At 40.7% G+C, this 16,027-nt stretch overlaps 2 protein-coding genes across 4 annotated transcripts; one reads left to right on the forward strand and one right to left on the reverse strand.

Annotated features, from left to right (window-relative positions):
* The first annotated feature begins 90 nt into the window (after positions 1-90).
* Positions 91-12,923, forward strand: moody. Of its 3 annotated transcripts, none has more exons than XM_065479516.1 (9): positions 91-208; positions 10,075-10,180; positions 10,242-10,382; positions 10,571-10,741; positions 10,962-11,089; positions 11,322-11,475; positions 11,809-11,996; positions 12,050-12,266; positions 12,657-12,923. In XM_065479516.1, exons 1-9 carry the CDS (start codon positions 166-168, stop codon positions 12,736-12,738), a joined length of 1,230 nt encoding a protein of 409 aa, XP_065335588.1. In that variant the 5' UTR covers positions 91-165; the 3' UTR covers positions 12,739-12,923. The 3 variants fall into 3 exon arrangements, with proteins under 3 accessions (XP_065335588.1, XP_065335589.1, XP_065335590.1); XM_065479517.1 differs by having other exon boundaries at positions 92-208; positions 12,050-12,217; XM_065479518.1 differs by lacking the exon at positions 91-208 and adding an exon at positions 6,617-6,763.
* A 792-nt stretch (positions 12,924-13,715) lies between these two features.
* On the reverse strand, positions 13,716-15,003 carry LOC135936637 (telomere zinc finger-associated protein-like). The gene is made up of 3 exons (XM_065479519.1): positions 14,786-15,003; positions 14,622-14,722; positions 13,716-14,555 (listed from the first exon to the last, which is right to left on the reverse strand). Exons 1-3 carry the CDS (start codon positions 14,953-14,955, stop codon positions 13,831-13,833), a joined length of 996 nt encoding a protein of 331 aa, XP_065335591.1. The 5' UTR covers positions 14,956-15,003; the 3' UTR covers positions 13,716-13,830.
* Positions 15,004-16,027: the final 1,024 nt, after the last annotated feature.

Below are 16,027 nucleotides of genomic sequence, written 5' to 3' on the forward strand. Positions count from 1 at the left end.
CGGCCTATTTGCCGCGTTTAACGACAGCAAACCGGTTTAGGACCGTGCTTTTCGTGGATTACTGCTGCCTGCTGCCGGTTTTCGTTCGTTTTTGTTGCTTTTCGCACGACTGCTCATGATAAAGGGGCGCGTTTGCCTTTTAAGGGTTGCTGAGCCAAGCAAAACATGACGCATGGAGACGCCGCAGAGTTAAATCTTCTCGCAAAAGGTGATTATGATAAGAATCTTTGTTTTAAAGGGCCGTCGCACGTTCTAGAAATTTTTAAAAATTCTCACAGTGGCGAGAATTTCCAGAATTTCCATAATTCTGCTGTTTTAACCAAATTTATTCTTGCTAGGAAGCTTATATTCCGAGAAACGGAGCTGCAGAGTTAAGTATGCGCACGGTGCTGTCGGTCGAGAGTGTGTTTTGCCTTAGAAATAATTCAAGAGCGCATATTTTATCACGCTTGTTGCAAAGTTTGCACGATTAAACTTGAATTATTTCCACGCCGTCAACGCTGATTTGCTTTTAAACTCGCACCAGACCTTGCGTCAACTTTTAAAACTACGCCTTGACAGATTAAATTTTAATTTAATCCGATTAACATGTCGTTTGCAGGATTAACAACTTGACAAGGTTATTTAATTTTTAATTAAAACTATTAAACGCTTGCAATTTTTAGCTGAAATTTTATATTTGATAAAAATTACGCTTTAAATTATTTAAAATTAATTCTCATCATTTACAGGTCAAGCAACTTAACAGAAAATCCAATTTTCTAATTTAAAAATTAAAAAACCTGATTTTCCCCTTTAATTTAGGTGATATTTTCCTCTCAGTGCAAAATTGAGCAAATAAATTCGCATTTTTACGCCGGAGCTTGGATTGTGATCCAGTCGCAGGCTCGTTTAGTTCGAGAGAGCGAGCAAACATAAAAAAAGGGGATTGTATATGCAGCCGGCGGTGCAGGGCCGCGCCACCGGTTGCCGCTTTGCTTGTCACGAAACTAATCCCGAACTGGTATTCGACAACAGAGAGAAGAGCTGTGGTAGTGCTCTATATTATTTTTTTTGCTCTGTGCGGCGCTGTGTGTAGAGAAGAGAAGAGGTGATTAGACCCGAGTATATAAGGCGCAATTATTATCGCCGCGTCCTTCTCGCGCTTGCACTGCGGACGCGGCGCACCGCTCGACCGCTTCCTTCCGCGCTCGCTCTGAAGAGCAAAATATGTTGTGATAAACACATTTTCAAGGAAATATACGTGTGCTTGTTATGAGGAGATAAATAAAATCCAGAGGCGCTTAATATGAGAGGAAATTTTTATGATTTTTTTTACATTTTACTCGTAAATTCCACCCCCCGGGAGCAGAGGGTGGGTCCCAACCACCGACCACGACCTTGAAATGTTAAAGTTACTGAGTTTCAATCGAATTTGGGTCGAATCTGCACACAAAAAGTGATTTTTTATAAATTTCCCAATATTCATGGCTCAACAAAAATTACGCTTTTTCGCCTTTTTGAGTTCCAGTTTCTAAAAATATTGAGAAATTTACAGAAATAATTTTTTGTATGCTCTTGCAAGGTGTATAGGTCACAATTTGGCTATTTAGGATTAAATTTAAAAATTCGACCTGATTTTTGTGACCTTGACCTTCCATCTGCAATGTTGGTGATTCAGGGCAACTTCTTTGGCGTGAAATTTAGGGCATTTGTTCGACGCAATTTTATTATTCACCTTAATCCAGGCAAAATTTTATATTTTCTCAGCAATTTTTTATTTTTTGCTAATTTTGAAGCTGCGCAGTAAACTTGTGCGCATCTTAAGCATGCGCAGTATGTTCAGATCGCTTCTTAATCTCACAGGGAGGCTGAAACTCATCACTGCGCATGCGTGACCCGAATTAAAACCTTCTGCGCAGTCGTAATTCCCACCGGGGGCCGGGTTGCGATCTGTGTTGGTTTTCCTGACGGTCATAAGTCAAAATGGCGTCCTTAATATAGGCTAAAGTTGCTATTTTCTCAAAAATAAAAACATGTAATTTTTTAATTTGAGCCCCTGTTAATTTTAAGCTCATTTTGAGGCTGCGCAGTTAACTTTTGCGCATGTTAAGCATGCGCAGTTTGTGCTGATTGCTTCATAATCTCACAGTAAAGCTGAAACTCTTCACTGCGCATGCGTAACCAAAATGAAAACCTTCTGCGCAGCCGCATTTTCTCAAAAAAAAAAATTGAGCCAATTCTAGGGTGCTACACAAGACTAATCCTTCCATTAAATATCGTCCGAATCTGAGGACCCAAGCCAACAGGATATTGAAATTAAATTTTTATTTCTACAGCAGGCACTTTTTTTAATTTATATATTTTTTCCAAAAATTCTGCTTCTAATTGCCTGATTTGAAAAAAAAACTACACCCCTTTAGACTCGTTACTCTCCAAGGGATGCTCTCACCGTTCTCTTTGCTCAGAAATGAAGATTTTAATTATTCTTCCTTTCTAAATTAAATTTCGCGCAAGATCTGTGCAAATATTCCGTTGTTTTCATCCCGTCGTGTTTATCGCTCCTTTGATAATTTCCTCTCTTTTACCTTTACCGCCGAGATAAGGAGCGGTGCATGTTTCGAGACGCGCGCGCGTGTATATCAAAGCGAGTCGTTGAATAATGAAATGTTGAATCTACATCAGCGCGCACACACACATGCTGTGCAGTAATGAGCCTTCCGAGCTGCATGAAGTTGCTCTCCTTTTTGCACCCACCCTCTTTCTCTGTCGCAATTGTGTTATTTATCTGGCGCGGCGGCACAAGCAGAAGCGTTTTTCTCCCAGAATGAGCGCAAAAAAGACGAAATAATGGCTCACGAAGCAGCACGAAAGACTTATTTGCGAAGAAAACACAAGGCAATTTGCGTTTCAGGAAAAATCTCTGCTGGAAATTTATTTTTCTGAGATTATTCTCGAATAAATCACCTTAATTTTATGCATTTTGATTTTTCTCGATAAAATAATTGAAATTTTCAGACAAATTTTTTGCGTAAATGGTAAATTTGATAAAAAAAAATGCTAAATAGGAAAAAAAACTGGAAATTTAATCAGCTTTCTGAATTTCGGCAGTATTTAACGCTACTTTCAACTGCTGAATTTTAATCAGGCAAAACACACACTCCTTTCGAAAATCTGCAAATTTGGAAAAAATAAAAAATAAATTTCAAGACTCAAAAGTACTATTTTTTATCTTCTCACTAATTAAATTTTCTCAATTTTTCTTCCCCGGAATAAATTAATTTCCTTTGCTTAAAAAAGAGGGCGTAACCGGTAAAATTCAAAAATCTGAAATCACGAAAGAAATTCTGCGAAATAAATTATGTTCTCATTAATATTAAATAATTCAAATCCTCCTTTCCTAAAAATAATAAATTAGCAGTTTGCGTTGCACGTTGAAAAAGATGAATAGCAATTGGTGATTTGTTTGTTTTAGATTTGGGCGTTGCTGCTGCTTTGTTCTTTATTTTTTCAGCCGCGCAGAAAATCGTACAAGAAAAAAAATGCGTGTGTTTGATGTTTTGTGCGAGGCGGTGTGCAAATGAGCGCGGGGACATCTTTACGGCTGTTTTTCGGCGCGCCCGCCACAGCCGCAGCCGCACTACTTGTTTTCTCCCAGAAAAAGCGCTAGGCCTTTAATTTATTGGCGAACAATGCATGCAGACGCAGACTCTGGGATCTGCCCACGCACACGCCAAACGCAATAATAATTTTGTCATTATTCGCCCGGGCTCCAACGCCTTTCCGCGCGCTTTTACACCTCGCAAGCGCGCCTCTGAATCACCGCAATCACCCACGACGCAAATAAATTATTTCAAATTTATGCAAATTTGAGAAAACACATTTTATTGGTGAATATTTTATTGTATTACAATTTTAAATTTTACATCCATCTGATTTTCAGGAAAATAATTTTCTTCTGATCCCTCTTTCTCTTAAATTAGGTCAAAGCTCGATTTATTTTATCTCTGCTCTGCAAATCTGCAGATTTCATGCTTTTCAAGCGCAGCGAGCACTCTAAATCACGATTTATTTCGCTTTAATGAGGATTACTCACGCTAATAATTCATCCTAGAGAACAAATTCCGTTTAAAAAAGGAGAAACTCTGTTAAAGTGTGCAAAAGATTATTAAATTTTCAAGGGAAACATAATAGTGTCTTGATTAGCTTGCAAACTCTTCAGAAAATTTAATCTTTTTAAAAAAAAAATCCCCAAAATCAATGGCACGTGGAGGGCGCGTTTGTTTGTTTGTTTGTTGGTGCGTTAGTCGTTCGGTGTCAACTGTGTGTGTGTGGATGGGAGGTGTTTTACGAGTGAATCAGCGTGCGCTTGGCGATAAAAATGATCAGCGAGAGAAACGCAAACGCACCACACCCAACCCAACACACAGGCCAGGCAGAAGGCACCCCCGCCCCGCCCCGTCGCGCCGCGCCGCGCAAAAAGGCAATAAAACGAAAATCAGCATCCTGTCGCATCGCGTTCATTTCCAATCGCCCTAATAATGCAGTCAAAGCGGCGCGAAATTAATCAAACGTCGACACATTGACGTCACAAAGCAGCGTTCCAATTGTTCGTTGTTTTAATTTTAAATGCCGTCTGTCAGGCAGAATTACGCTTCAAATCGCGGATGAAATTTAATTACTAGTTCAAAGGGGAAAATGTGGGACAAAAAAATCAGGATATTTCTTTACTATAACAGATGATTAGCCCGGTAATTGGCGAATCGACCGTTAGATGGCACATCAGGCTAATGGAAATTGAACAAAATACGCGGGAACAGAATTATTTGGTCGGCACGCCTCTTTTTTGAGGCTTCTGATTGGCCGCTGCGCTGTCTCTGGATTGGCTTCCATTATTTCGACGCCATTTTTACTTCTCACCGGCGGGAAACCAACACAAATCGCAATCCAGTACCCCGGTGGGAATTGCGGCTGCGCAGAAGGTTTTAATTTGGTTCACGCATGCGCAGTGATGCGTTTTAGCCTCCCTGAGAGATGAAAAAGCGATCTGAACCTACTGCGCATGCTTAAGATGCGCACAGGTTTACTGCGCAGCTTCGAAAAGCGGGAATATTCAAACAACTATAGATTTCAACGCCATATTGACTTTTGGCCGGTGGGAACCAACACACACAGTTCACAACCCGTATTCCGGCGAGTTTTGGTTCCTCATATTGAATAGTTTTCAGTTTTTGAGGGGGTTGAATCAACCCTCACGTCCCTCACCCCTATTTTTATTAAAATTCTTTCAATTTGTCCGTCATTGGTGTCCTTCCGTATGTTTTTCGCCCTGAGAAACTCAAATCCGAGGTCAATTTTACGTTGAACTTCACAATTCAGGGACATTTATCTATAAATTTAGAAAATTCTTAAATTTATCTCTTTTTTGGCTTCTCAGAAATAAATTTAATGGACCAACACTTGCTCTAAAACCGCAACAAAAACAATTATAAAATAAAGAGCTCGGTTTCGGCTTGCGGCATCAATTTCCCTTGTGACAAGGGGATAATTGGCGAATTTGGCACGCGCCGGCCGGCCGCGTCTTCAATTGGCCGCTCGGACAATCCGCCCACGTCCCTTTGGTGTCGTGCCTCGTGTGCAGCTGCCTCGGCGTGACGTGACCTCAACAGCTGCCAGCGAAAAATACACACACTCAAAATAATAAAAATAAAAGAAATAAAATTGTCAGCTCACTCGGCACGCACCGAGCGTCAAATTTCATCTTTTCTCCTCGGCAAAAAGTATCATCTCCACTTTCGTGGAATTTAATCTTGAACTCTGCACGAAAATCAAGAAATATATTTAATAAATAAATGGTGGAAAAATATAAATTTTGATTTTAGCTCTCCAAAAAAATAATAATTCAAATCTAAAAATTAGGAAAATAACTCTATTGGGAAAATCTCGTTATATTTTACAATTATTTCTATTTAAATCATAAAAATTAAATTCCTAAAAAATTTGAATGAAATTTTAAAGCGTCTTAAATTGTTTAAATTAACGAAAATCATTCTAAACTTGTGTCTCTTGCAACAGAAAACAGTTTTTTATTGAAAAACTGCTAATTTTAATCAGTAATTTTTTATTTAAAATATTTTTAGCGCGTTTAGAATTTTTTAAATTTATTAAAAATTATTTTCTCTCAATTTTAAATTTAATTATTATCGATTTCGACCGGAAATATATTTATTTCTTCATTTGTTCGTTAACAAATGATGAATTTAAATATTTGTCCAGGTCTAACAATTTATCTCAGACAAATAAAACATTGCCTAATCTTTTTGTGTTACTTCATTTTCGAGAAACATTAATTTGTCTCCTAATCAAATGTATCATCAATATTTAAAATTTGGTACATTGGAGTGTCGCCTGTCGCCTCTCGACGTCACTGTCAACAAAGAGCGGCGGTGCATGCGGTCGCGTTATCGGCGGCGCAGGACGAGGAAGAATTGGGCCGCACGGCCGCGAGTGAGTGAGGAGGAAGTGGCGGCTAATGGGCTGTGGGAAGCGAGGGGACAGCCCGGCAGGCTGGCAGGCAGGGGTCACGTGGCGCTCCCGATCCCCGCGCGCCTCCAGCGGCCTTTGAGCCAGAGTGCCAGTCGGTCTGCCCGGCGCCGCAGCCACCGAACGAACACCCGCCGCCGACGCACAACATGAGCCGCGACAAGCGACCGACTTCACCCTGATTGTCACATTGTTTTATCTCCACCCTGAAATATAAGAATAGCGAGACGACAATACCACGGTAGGACTGAAAATTGCATTTTTTTTATTATTTTTAAATCGTTCGAGAGAAAAATATTATTTAAATGTATTTTTTTATCAGTTTTTGGAGGCGTTAATTTAAAAATTAATAATAATTTACAGAAAAACAAATTTATTTTTTTATTTTTCATTTAAATTTACTCATTTGTGGCTAATAAATTAACATAAATTACTAATTAAAATTATAAAGTGTCTCTAGCTTTTATTTAAATGTTTTCTTTTGAGCCCAAGGATTTATTACTGCAAAAATGTCTGGAAAAACCTTGTTTCCAACGAAATAAAGAGTCAGATTAAATAAAAAATGGGCCTAGGTGTTCATTTTCAACTTTTAAAAATTTTCTTAACCGAACAAAATTTTAATAATAATTATTATCATTGGTTTTTCTGTGATTTCCACACTCGTATTGAAATGATTAATCCGGGTATTACGGAACACCCTTCAAAACAAAATATTTTCTAAGCTCTTTGTAGATAAGTGTCAGTCAACAAATATCTCGAAATTTTGTCATCCTTCAAATTCCTTTCAGCTGACTGATATTTACACCAAATTTTTTTTGCGTCTCTGTACAGCATTAACATTTTTCTGAAAACAAGGCACACGCGCGCTTAATCTTGAGGTTGCAACCAACCGCTGACCGCAAACACATGAGCAGTAATCACAATCACAAGGAAACAGAAGCCAAGATTAAAATTCTGATATGTTTTTCATACAAACAACAACTAAAATGAACTTGAAAAAGACTGGAAAAATCCAGCTCGACTCAAATGACGTTCAAGTATTATTTTAAACTCCAGTGAAGCTCAAAAATAAATTTGTATTTTGTTTACATGTTTGTTACGAGCAAGGATTAATTTTATTTATTTTTGGTTGAAGGAATTTATAAATTTTGCGTCTAATATTGTGCAAATTTCCCCCAATAACTTAACTGAGCAGGTCAAAGGTCACGAAAAATCGGCAGAGCGAGGGAAACAAATTTTTAAAATTCGAGACAGCATCATTTAATGGAGAAAAACATTAATATTAATTTGGTGACACCTTTTAGCTTGTTTTTTTAGCAATTGGCACCTAAAAAACAAATTTATTTGCAAATAAACCGATTTTTCGGCGTCCTTGACAATTTCCAAGTGTTCTAGAGGGTTGAAAACAACCCCTTGGCGGGGAAGAGTTATCGTTCCGATTTGTCCTTTTATTAATCCACATATTTTTTGGTTTATTCGGTCTGCGAGAAGCGGGCCGGCACTCTAGCTCAGATAATTTTACGAGTGAGGGTAGTGCTGGTGGCGCGTCGTAAAATCGGCTCGTCCGTCCGTCGCATGTGTGTTGTGTGTGTTGCTCTGCGTTTTGTTTGTGCGCGGCACATGCATTTGAGTTCCCATCATTGCCAGCAACGCACTCTCGCTTTTTGTCCCGGCTTTATATTTTATTTTTTTGTCGCCGCGCACCACGAACGAACCAACGAACCAACGCCGCGGCTCAAAGTTCGCTTTAATTATTTTCATGACGCCGTTACGTCACCCGATTGACGACTTCCAGCTTCCAGCCTCTCTAATCTCGACTCACCAATTTAATGAATTTCATATTTCTCTTATCGCCTTTTTCGACAAGGACAGACAGACAGATAAATTGCCTGAGAACCGGAAGAATGTGGCCTGGATTATCTTTTTTTTTAAAAAAACAAGAGATTCAGATAACCCTACACGTGTCCGAGTTTATTCCAAAGAGTTAATAAAGCCTTTTTTAATTAAATTTATTTAATTTTTTTATTATTAGGGTTGTAAATTTTTCAGAAAATTTAAATAAGCTAATATAAAACCGACAAATTCTATAATTCGTTAGAACATAGGGTCGAAATATTAGTGATTTGTTCCGAAAACACAAAATAACCGATTTTAGACTCAAAAAACTTTTTTTCCTTGAATTAAAGCATTATAAATTTCCCCTTTTCCTAAGTGCACATGCGTGTCTTGGACTTAAACCTTCTGCGTTGCCTCAATCTGCGGGTGTAACGTGCTTAAAATAACTTTTTTATAGTTGTTTGAATATTCGCGCATTTTGAAGCTGCGCAGTAAACTTGTGCGCATCTTAAGCATGCGCAGTATTTGCAAATCGCTTCTTAATCTTACACGGAGGCCAAAATGCATCACTGCGCATGCGTGACCCAAATTGAAACCTTCTGCGCAGTCGTAATTCCCACCGGGAGTCAGGGTTGCGATCTGTGTTGGTTTCCCGCCGGTTAAAATCCAATATGGCGTTGAAATAATGCAGGCCAATCAGATGACAGTCCAGCAGCCAATCAGAAGCGTTGAAAGAGAGGCGTGCCGACCTAATTATTTCATTCCCGCTTATTTTGTTACATTTCTGCTGGCCATCTAACGGTCGATTCACCGATTACCGGCTAATCAGCTGTTAGTTAAAAAATTACAACTATAAAATATCATTCAGCTTAAAAAGTTCGCCCATTTTGAAGCTGCGCAGTAAACTTGTGCGCATCTTAAGCATGCGCAGTATGTTTAGATCGCTTCTCTATCTCACAGAGAGGCCGAAACGCATCACTGCGCATGAGTGACCCAATTTAAAAACTTCTGCGCAGTCGTACTTCCTTTCATAAAGTTTATCTGTTTGCTGGTTTTTAAAAAGTGATCTCTACAGTTCATGTAATTCGCCGAGAATTTCATAAGGGGGCGTAGCTACCGTTAATTCTAGAAATGGGGCGTGGCAGGGTAAAATCCGCGGGAAATTCGAACTTTTTATCAAGTTTTTTATTTAAAACCGCCATGCAAGTCAAACAACTGATCGATTGTGTCTCAAAAACGGAATTAAATTGTGTCAGAATGCTAAAATGATATTCATTTTAAATAATTAACCACTAAAAATTTAATAATGCAAATGAGGCCCAAACAATTCTGTCGTTTGACGAATGAAAATCGAATTGTCGGTGGCATTTGATTTGCATGCTGATTGACTCTGTCCGCCACTACCGCTTTGATTGACACGTTATTGACAGTGCTCGACGTGCTGCATGCGTGCTGCATGATTTCATTTTATTTACTTCTCGACAGCAGACACACAATGAAAAATCACATGCAATTGTTCCTCTATTTTCGGCCTTTTCCGTCTCTGCGGGAGAGAAGAGGCGCGAGAGAAGAGGAGTCGGAAATTGTCTGATTAGCAAGGGGAGCGGCGGCGGCGCCCGTATCCCCTTTTGTCGCTTGATTGCCTCTTAATTGGCGCCAATTGAATGTCCCGCCAAAAACGACAATTTCCCTAAAAGTTCTGTCTTTTTGTTGCAGCGATGGATTCCAACCTTACAGGCCCCAGTTCCCCTCGGACGCAGGCGTGGACGGATTCCTTTCAGGACTACAACCTCACCGTCATGCAGGACGTCGAGTTGTCCAAGTAATATTTTTAAAAATTGTAAAAACGCCATTTTATTTATATATAAAATTATTTTTCGTAGATTTCCTCGTGCCCTCTTGACATTTTCGTCGGTGATAACAATTCTGATCCTAATCGTCGGCGTTTTGGGCAACTCGCTGACCATCTGGGCGCTGCTCAGGTGTCCCAGGGTGCGAAATGTCGCCGCCGTCTTCATTATCAGGTACATTTCAGGTGTTACATGGCAAAAATCATCGGTTTTTGGATTTTCTATAAATTTAAAAATTGCCGCCAATTTGAAATTAACCTAAAATTTAAATTTAAAGATCCAAGATGGTGGCTATTAGTGTCCTTTAAAGGAAATTTATTTTTTTAATCCCTCTCGCCATTTTATTTGATGATTTTTTTCAGTTTGTGCGTGGCCGACCTGCTTTTCTGCGTGCTGGTGCTGCCGTTCAGCGCGTCCCGCTTCCTGCACGGCACCTGGGTGCACGGGATGACCATGTGCGTGCTGTTCCCCTTCATGCGCTACGGGAATATCGGCGTGTCCCTCCTCTCCATCGCCATGATCACCATTAACAGGCAATTAATTTTATTTAAAAGGAATTTTTTGCCGCCGCGCAAACATGTGCGCTGCCGCGTGTTTTATTATTTGTCACGAAAAGGAAACTCGATCTCGGCAGTTAATTAAAATGTTTCCTGCGCTTGGCTTGCTTGCCGCCGCTCTCACAAAGGCAGAAATATTAATTATATACGCGACAGGGAATTCCTCTGCTCTCTTTATTTATATATTAATTTTTAGGTACGTGATGATCGCGCACCATAACATGTACGCACGCGTCTACCGGAAGCACTGGATCGCCTGCATGATCGCCTTTTGCTGGATCTTCAGCTACGGAATGCAGATGCCCACCCTCCTCGGAGTCTGGGGTGAGTTAGATTATATTCAAAATTGGCGCGTACATTTTTTTAAACAAATCCTTTAAGAAAATCCAAAATGGCGGCTGTTTTTGACCATTTAAATTTAGTTTTCAGATAGATCCTAAGGAAATTTTGCGTAAAAATTGATGATTACATTTTAAAGAAGGCGTGGCACTTTAAAAGAGTTAAAAAATCGCCATTTTTTATTTAAGTGTCTTCATTTTGACTTTTTCTCCCTCAGGTTCCTTTGGCTACGACAACAAGCTGGGCACGTGCAGCATCCTGGAGGACGCGCAGGGAAGATCGAGCAAGGCGGCCCTGTTCATCATCGCCTTCGTGGTGCCCTGCCTCGTCATCATTCTCTGCTACACTAGAATCTTCCTCGTCGTCCACGAGTGAGCCAAATGAAGCGCCTAAAACCCTAAATTTTGTTCCTAGGCACCGCCTGAATCGAAAATTAAATTTTTTAAAAATTCAAAATGGCGGACATGCTTATTTCCTTTAAAGAAAGTGGCGGACAGTCGAAAAGTCTTAAAGGAACCCTCAATTCCGCCATGTTTGTTATTAAAATTGAAACAATCTGAGCTAATATACCTGTAAAACCAGGCATGAAATAACAAAATGGCGTCTTAAAACCTTAAATCAAGTCAATTACTCCAATCCGTGAGGTGTTGCAGTTTAAAAATGGCGGATTTTCAACTATTTTTAACCTAAATTTCCATCTACAGGTCAGAAACACGGATGCGTCAGCACGCAAGCACGTCGCGAGCGCCGGGCGGAAACGAGAAGGAGAACAAACGGAAGCGTAACGAGTGGCGCATCACCAAGATGGTGCTCGCCATCTTCCTCTCCTTCCTCGTGTGCTACCTGCCGATCACCATCGTCAAAATCGCCGACAAGAACGCCAACTGGCCAGGTACGCCCTCTTTAAAGAACCTGTACACTTAAAGAATTATTTAAAATTTTCAGGTCTGCACGTGCTGGGCTACCTGCTGCTGTACCTGTCGGCGTGCATCAACCCTTTGATCTACGTGATCATGAACAAGCAGTACCGGCAGGCGTACAAGACGGTGCTGCGCTGCCAGCGCGGCCGCCTGCTCTCCTTCACGCAAGGCCCGGACACCAGCCAGCAGGGTGGTGAGCGCAAAAATACCTCCTGCACCGCCCTTCAAACCTTTCCCCTCACGTAGGTCTAGAAACGCATGCTTCCCCTCCCTACACACAACCTAAAATGCTACAAAGTAACTCTCAAACAGTAAGAATCTTAAAGGAAATTGACAGTCCGCCATTTTGAAAATTTTAATGTGGCTGGAATGGGGCAATTTTTCAAAATGGTGGATTTGGAGGCTTAAAAAATTAATTCTTCAAACAAAATGGAGACGGGAGTGCCAAACTAATGAGGGTATATGGTTTAATTTACTGAAATTTACTTTATTCTTGTAAATCTGTTAATTAAAATGGCGGAATTCGTGTTCCTTTAATGCTGGGAGAGTAGTAGAGTAGCAATTTCTCCTCTAATCGCATGGTTTTCTATCAGTTTTGTGGTTGGACCCTATTTTTAACGTGTTAATTTCAGAGAAATGGCGCGAGCAGAACTGCAGCCGAACCCTGATGTCGCAGGTGTCAATAGCCCTGAGTCCGATGGGTGGCAGTGCTAGCCAAGACCTGCCGGACGTCTTCGACAGTTCCAGCTGACTCTCTCCTTCCGACTTCCTGTTAGTATTTAAGGTATTTAATAAACACGCTCTCATTCTCACCGCCAAGTTCGTTGTGTAAATATTGTAAAGCAGCGGAAAATCTTGTAAATAAATCTCATTATCAAATAAAATCGTAAGTTACTGAATTTTCTTGTCTGGTTTATGTAATGTACTTCATTCCCGTTTGGCTTGAATTTTTTTACCTGTAGGACCTGCATCTGGGAACGGCGGGAACTTGAGATGAGGGTAGTAAGGTGAGGAGTCAAGGTGAAATGAATTTGTTTTTGATTATTATTTTACTTTTAGATCACTAAAATCTGAATTTTTCATAATTTCTTTAAAATTTATTCGTTAATTTGTTCAAACTGTTAATTTTCCGTTTGAAAAGACAAAATTAACAAATTCTTTCCTTAGCTCCTGAGGTCTCTTCCCATTCAGGCGAATGCAGCGCCACAGATTGAAACTAAATTCGCTGATTTGAAAAATTCTTAGTGCTAACAGCTGGATTATTTACATTTTTCGGGCATTTCTACTCTGATTTTGAGATTTATTCCTTCTGTCTAACGGTTTTGGCGAATAAAAATTCATTTCACGTGCTGAAAGAAGTCAAAATCAATAACAAAGAATTTTTTCCTTTTGAAAAGAATTGATTTTCCTCTCCACTGCGTTCAACCGTACTTAATTTGGAATCCAGAACGTGAAATAAAATTTGGTACCTCTATTAGAGCCGAAATCGGCCGCCGAAGAGGGGGCGTAACCGAGGTAGTGCAATAATATGGCGGCGCGAACATGGCAGGCAAGAGTGCACTGCTCTTCGCTCATAGGGCCTTGGTTACGCCCCCTCTTTGGCTGTTTTTCAGGTTCATGGCCGAATTACGAACTTTAAAATAATTTATTTTTAAATTCAAGGTTTGAAATTATAAATGAAAAGATATTGTCTCGATTATAGTTTTTATTCAGTCAGTTTCAGTCTAAAACTTTATTTCGGCTGGAGATCCTAGGAACAAAATGGCGGCTGAACCGATTCACATCGATTTTTCAGATTTTTCTAGCTCAGTTATTCATCCATGACGGATTTTGGCAAGAGTACGAGTGTGCTTCGAACCGAAAGCTGCAGTTAAATTTCTCCCCGCATAAGTGGCAGTCGTGCAAGGAAAGAAAGTGCGCTCCGACGTCCTTGGGGAGCACTTCCGAGTTGCAGAACTTGCAGACGAGATTTATGTGAGCCAAGCTCTCGTGGTTCGTGAGCAGCTGTTGAGAGGTGAAGCATTCAGAGCACTTGTCGCACTTGAAATACATGTTCATATTATGCTCGCTCTCGACGTGACATTTCAAAGCTTGCCCACTTTTATACTCTACCAAGCAGAATACGCACACGAGTTTATTTTTCATGTGCTCCGAGGCGACGTGTTGCCGCAGCGATGCTCCCGATTCGAAAATCGCCTCGCACGAGTCAATGGTGCAAACTTTGTAGGTTTGAGCCTCGCTGCCGGATTCCTGCTTTTCGATGAACAGTTTGCGGCACCACACGTCTTTCCCGCCGTTGTGCACATGCTTGAAGTGCTCGTCTCGCTCCTCCGAGGTGTCGAAGTAGGCGTGGCATCCGCGTTCCGGACACACGACGAATCTAGGCTGCGTAGGATGCTCGACCTTGCAGTGCACCTGCAGTTCATCATTTGTTCTGTACGATTTCTCGCAATAAATGCACTGGTGCCACTTCGGCTCCGGTTTGGCTTTGAATTTTTTCAGCTCAACCCGGCACTGTTTCACGTCTCCATCTACGGATAAAATTTAAATTAATTAATCCATAAATTCGTCAGTCTGCATAATTATTATTTACGTACAAATAAAATTCCTCCGCAGCTCTTTAGCCGCGCCGTCCAAGCTCAAATCCCGGGGCCACCATATTTTAGAGTCGTCGATTGGCTTATTTGTGTGAATTTTCCTGTAATTTTCGTAATTTAAGGGTTAAAACCGACCAATAAAGAGATTTTAATTGCCAACTTACTCAGCGTTCCAGATGCAAAAGTAGCAAATCAGGTCCGTGTCCTCGATTTCTCCGACAAAGCAGTCGGGACGCCACAGCTTGAGCTTCTCCTTGTCCACCTGGATGGCCTGGACAGCGCCGTCCACCGCCGGACAGCTGCAAACGCGGCAGAGCGGCTTTAAAAACGACATTGTGTGCCGATATTCATTGTAAACAAAACAGCTGCTGCTGCTGGTGCAAACAAGAGCACATGGTCTTGTAGTGTAAGGAAAGGAGTTTAGAAGATTCATTGGATTACTTGAGAAATGCATGTTTCATATACATATTTGTAGTAAATTTTGTCTAAATATAAATAAATAACATCATTAAAACCGATTAAGCATCTTAAATTGTGTTTTTCTTCCAAACAAAGTGCAAAAACCATTATCTCCTTACTGTGCACCCGTAGTTCTTGAGACCCCAGGAAAGCGTTCACAGCGCTGCTTACACGGCAGGGGGGGAACTGCTTGCGGAGCGCTGTGATGTCACGTTTTTTGTTCAAAAAGAGCGCCAAAGAGGCGTGTGTGCACTGATTGCGAGAGTTGCAAGCGCTGCAGAGCTTGTGTTGCGCGGGAAAACAGCTGGCGGAGCAGGGAGCAGGAGAGGACGTTGGTTTAAGACGAAAATTATGCTCCGCGAGGGCCAAGCAACTCCGGAAACTGCTGATTTTTGACATTTTTCACGGCAAAAAATATTTCCTGCTGTCCTGTAATCCATAAAATGTTTAAAAATAAATTAATTGGAACACACCAGGTTTATTTATAGCATTCAATTAATTATAGAAAGCAATTTAATTAAAGATAACCTTCACATTAGCCTGATTTTAATCCTATTCAGGTCGTTTTTCCTGAAGCGACAGACGGCCGCCGAGGAAAGTGCTTCTCGATCTAATTTATCTCGGTAATTGCTTCCTCAAGCAAATGATAAAATATTTAAAATCTCGTTTCCCAAATTCGCAGCAGCTTGACACGCTTGCAAAGTAGGTCTAGCCGCGCGTTTGGACTATATTTCGCATTAATTAAGCGCATTATTTCGTGCGCGGCCCGCGAGTATTAAAATAATAATAAAAAAAAGTAATCGCGAGCGCGCAATCAAGCCGCGCTGTTCTCATCCTCGTATAGACGTAATTGCGGCCTGGCCGAATAGAATATATACACGAAAAGCGCTGCTTTTGTTGCGGGAGAAGATGAGCGCCGCGCCGCGCACAAAAAGGTGCAGATGATA

The sequence above is a fragment of the Cloeon dipterum genome, chromosome 2 (genome assembly GCF_949628265.1).
Source record: "Cloeon dipterum chromosome 2, ieCloDipt1.1, whole genome shotgun sequence".
NCBI classification, from domain to species: domain Eukaryota; kingdom Metazoa; phylum Arthropoda; class Insecta; order Ephemeroptera; family Baetidae; genus Cloeon; species Cloeon dipterum.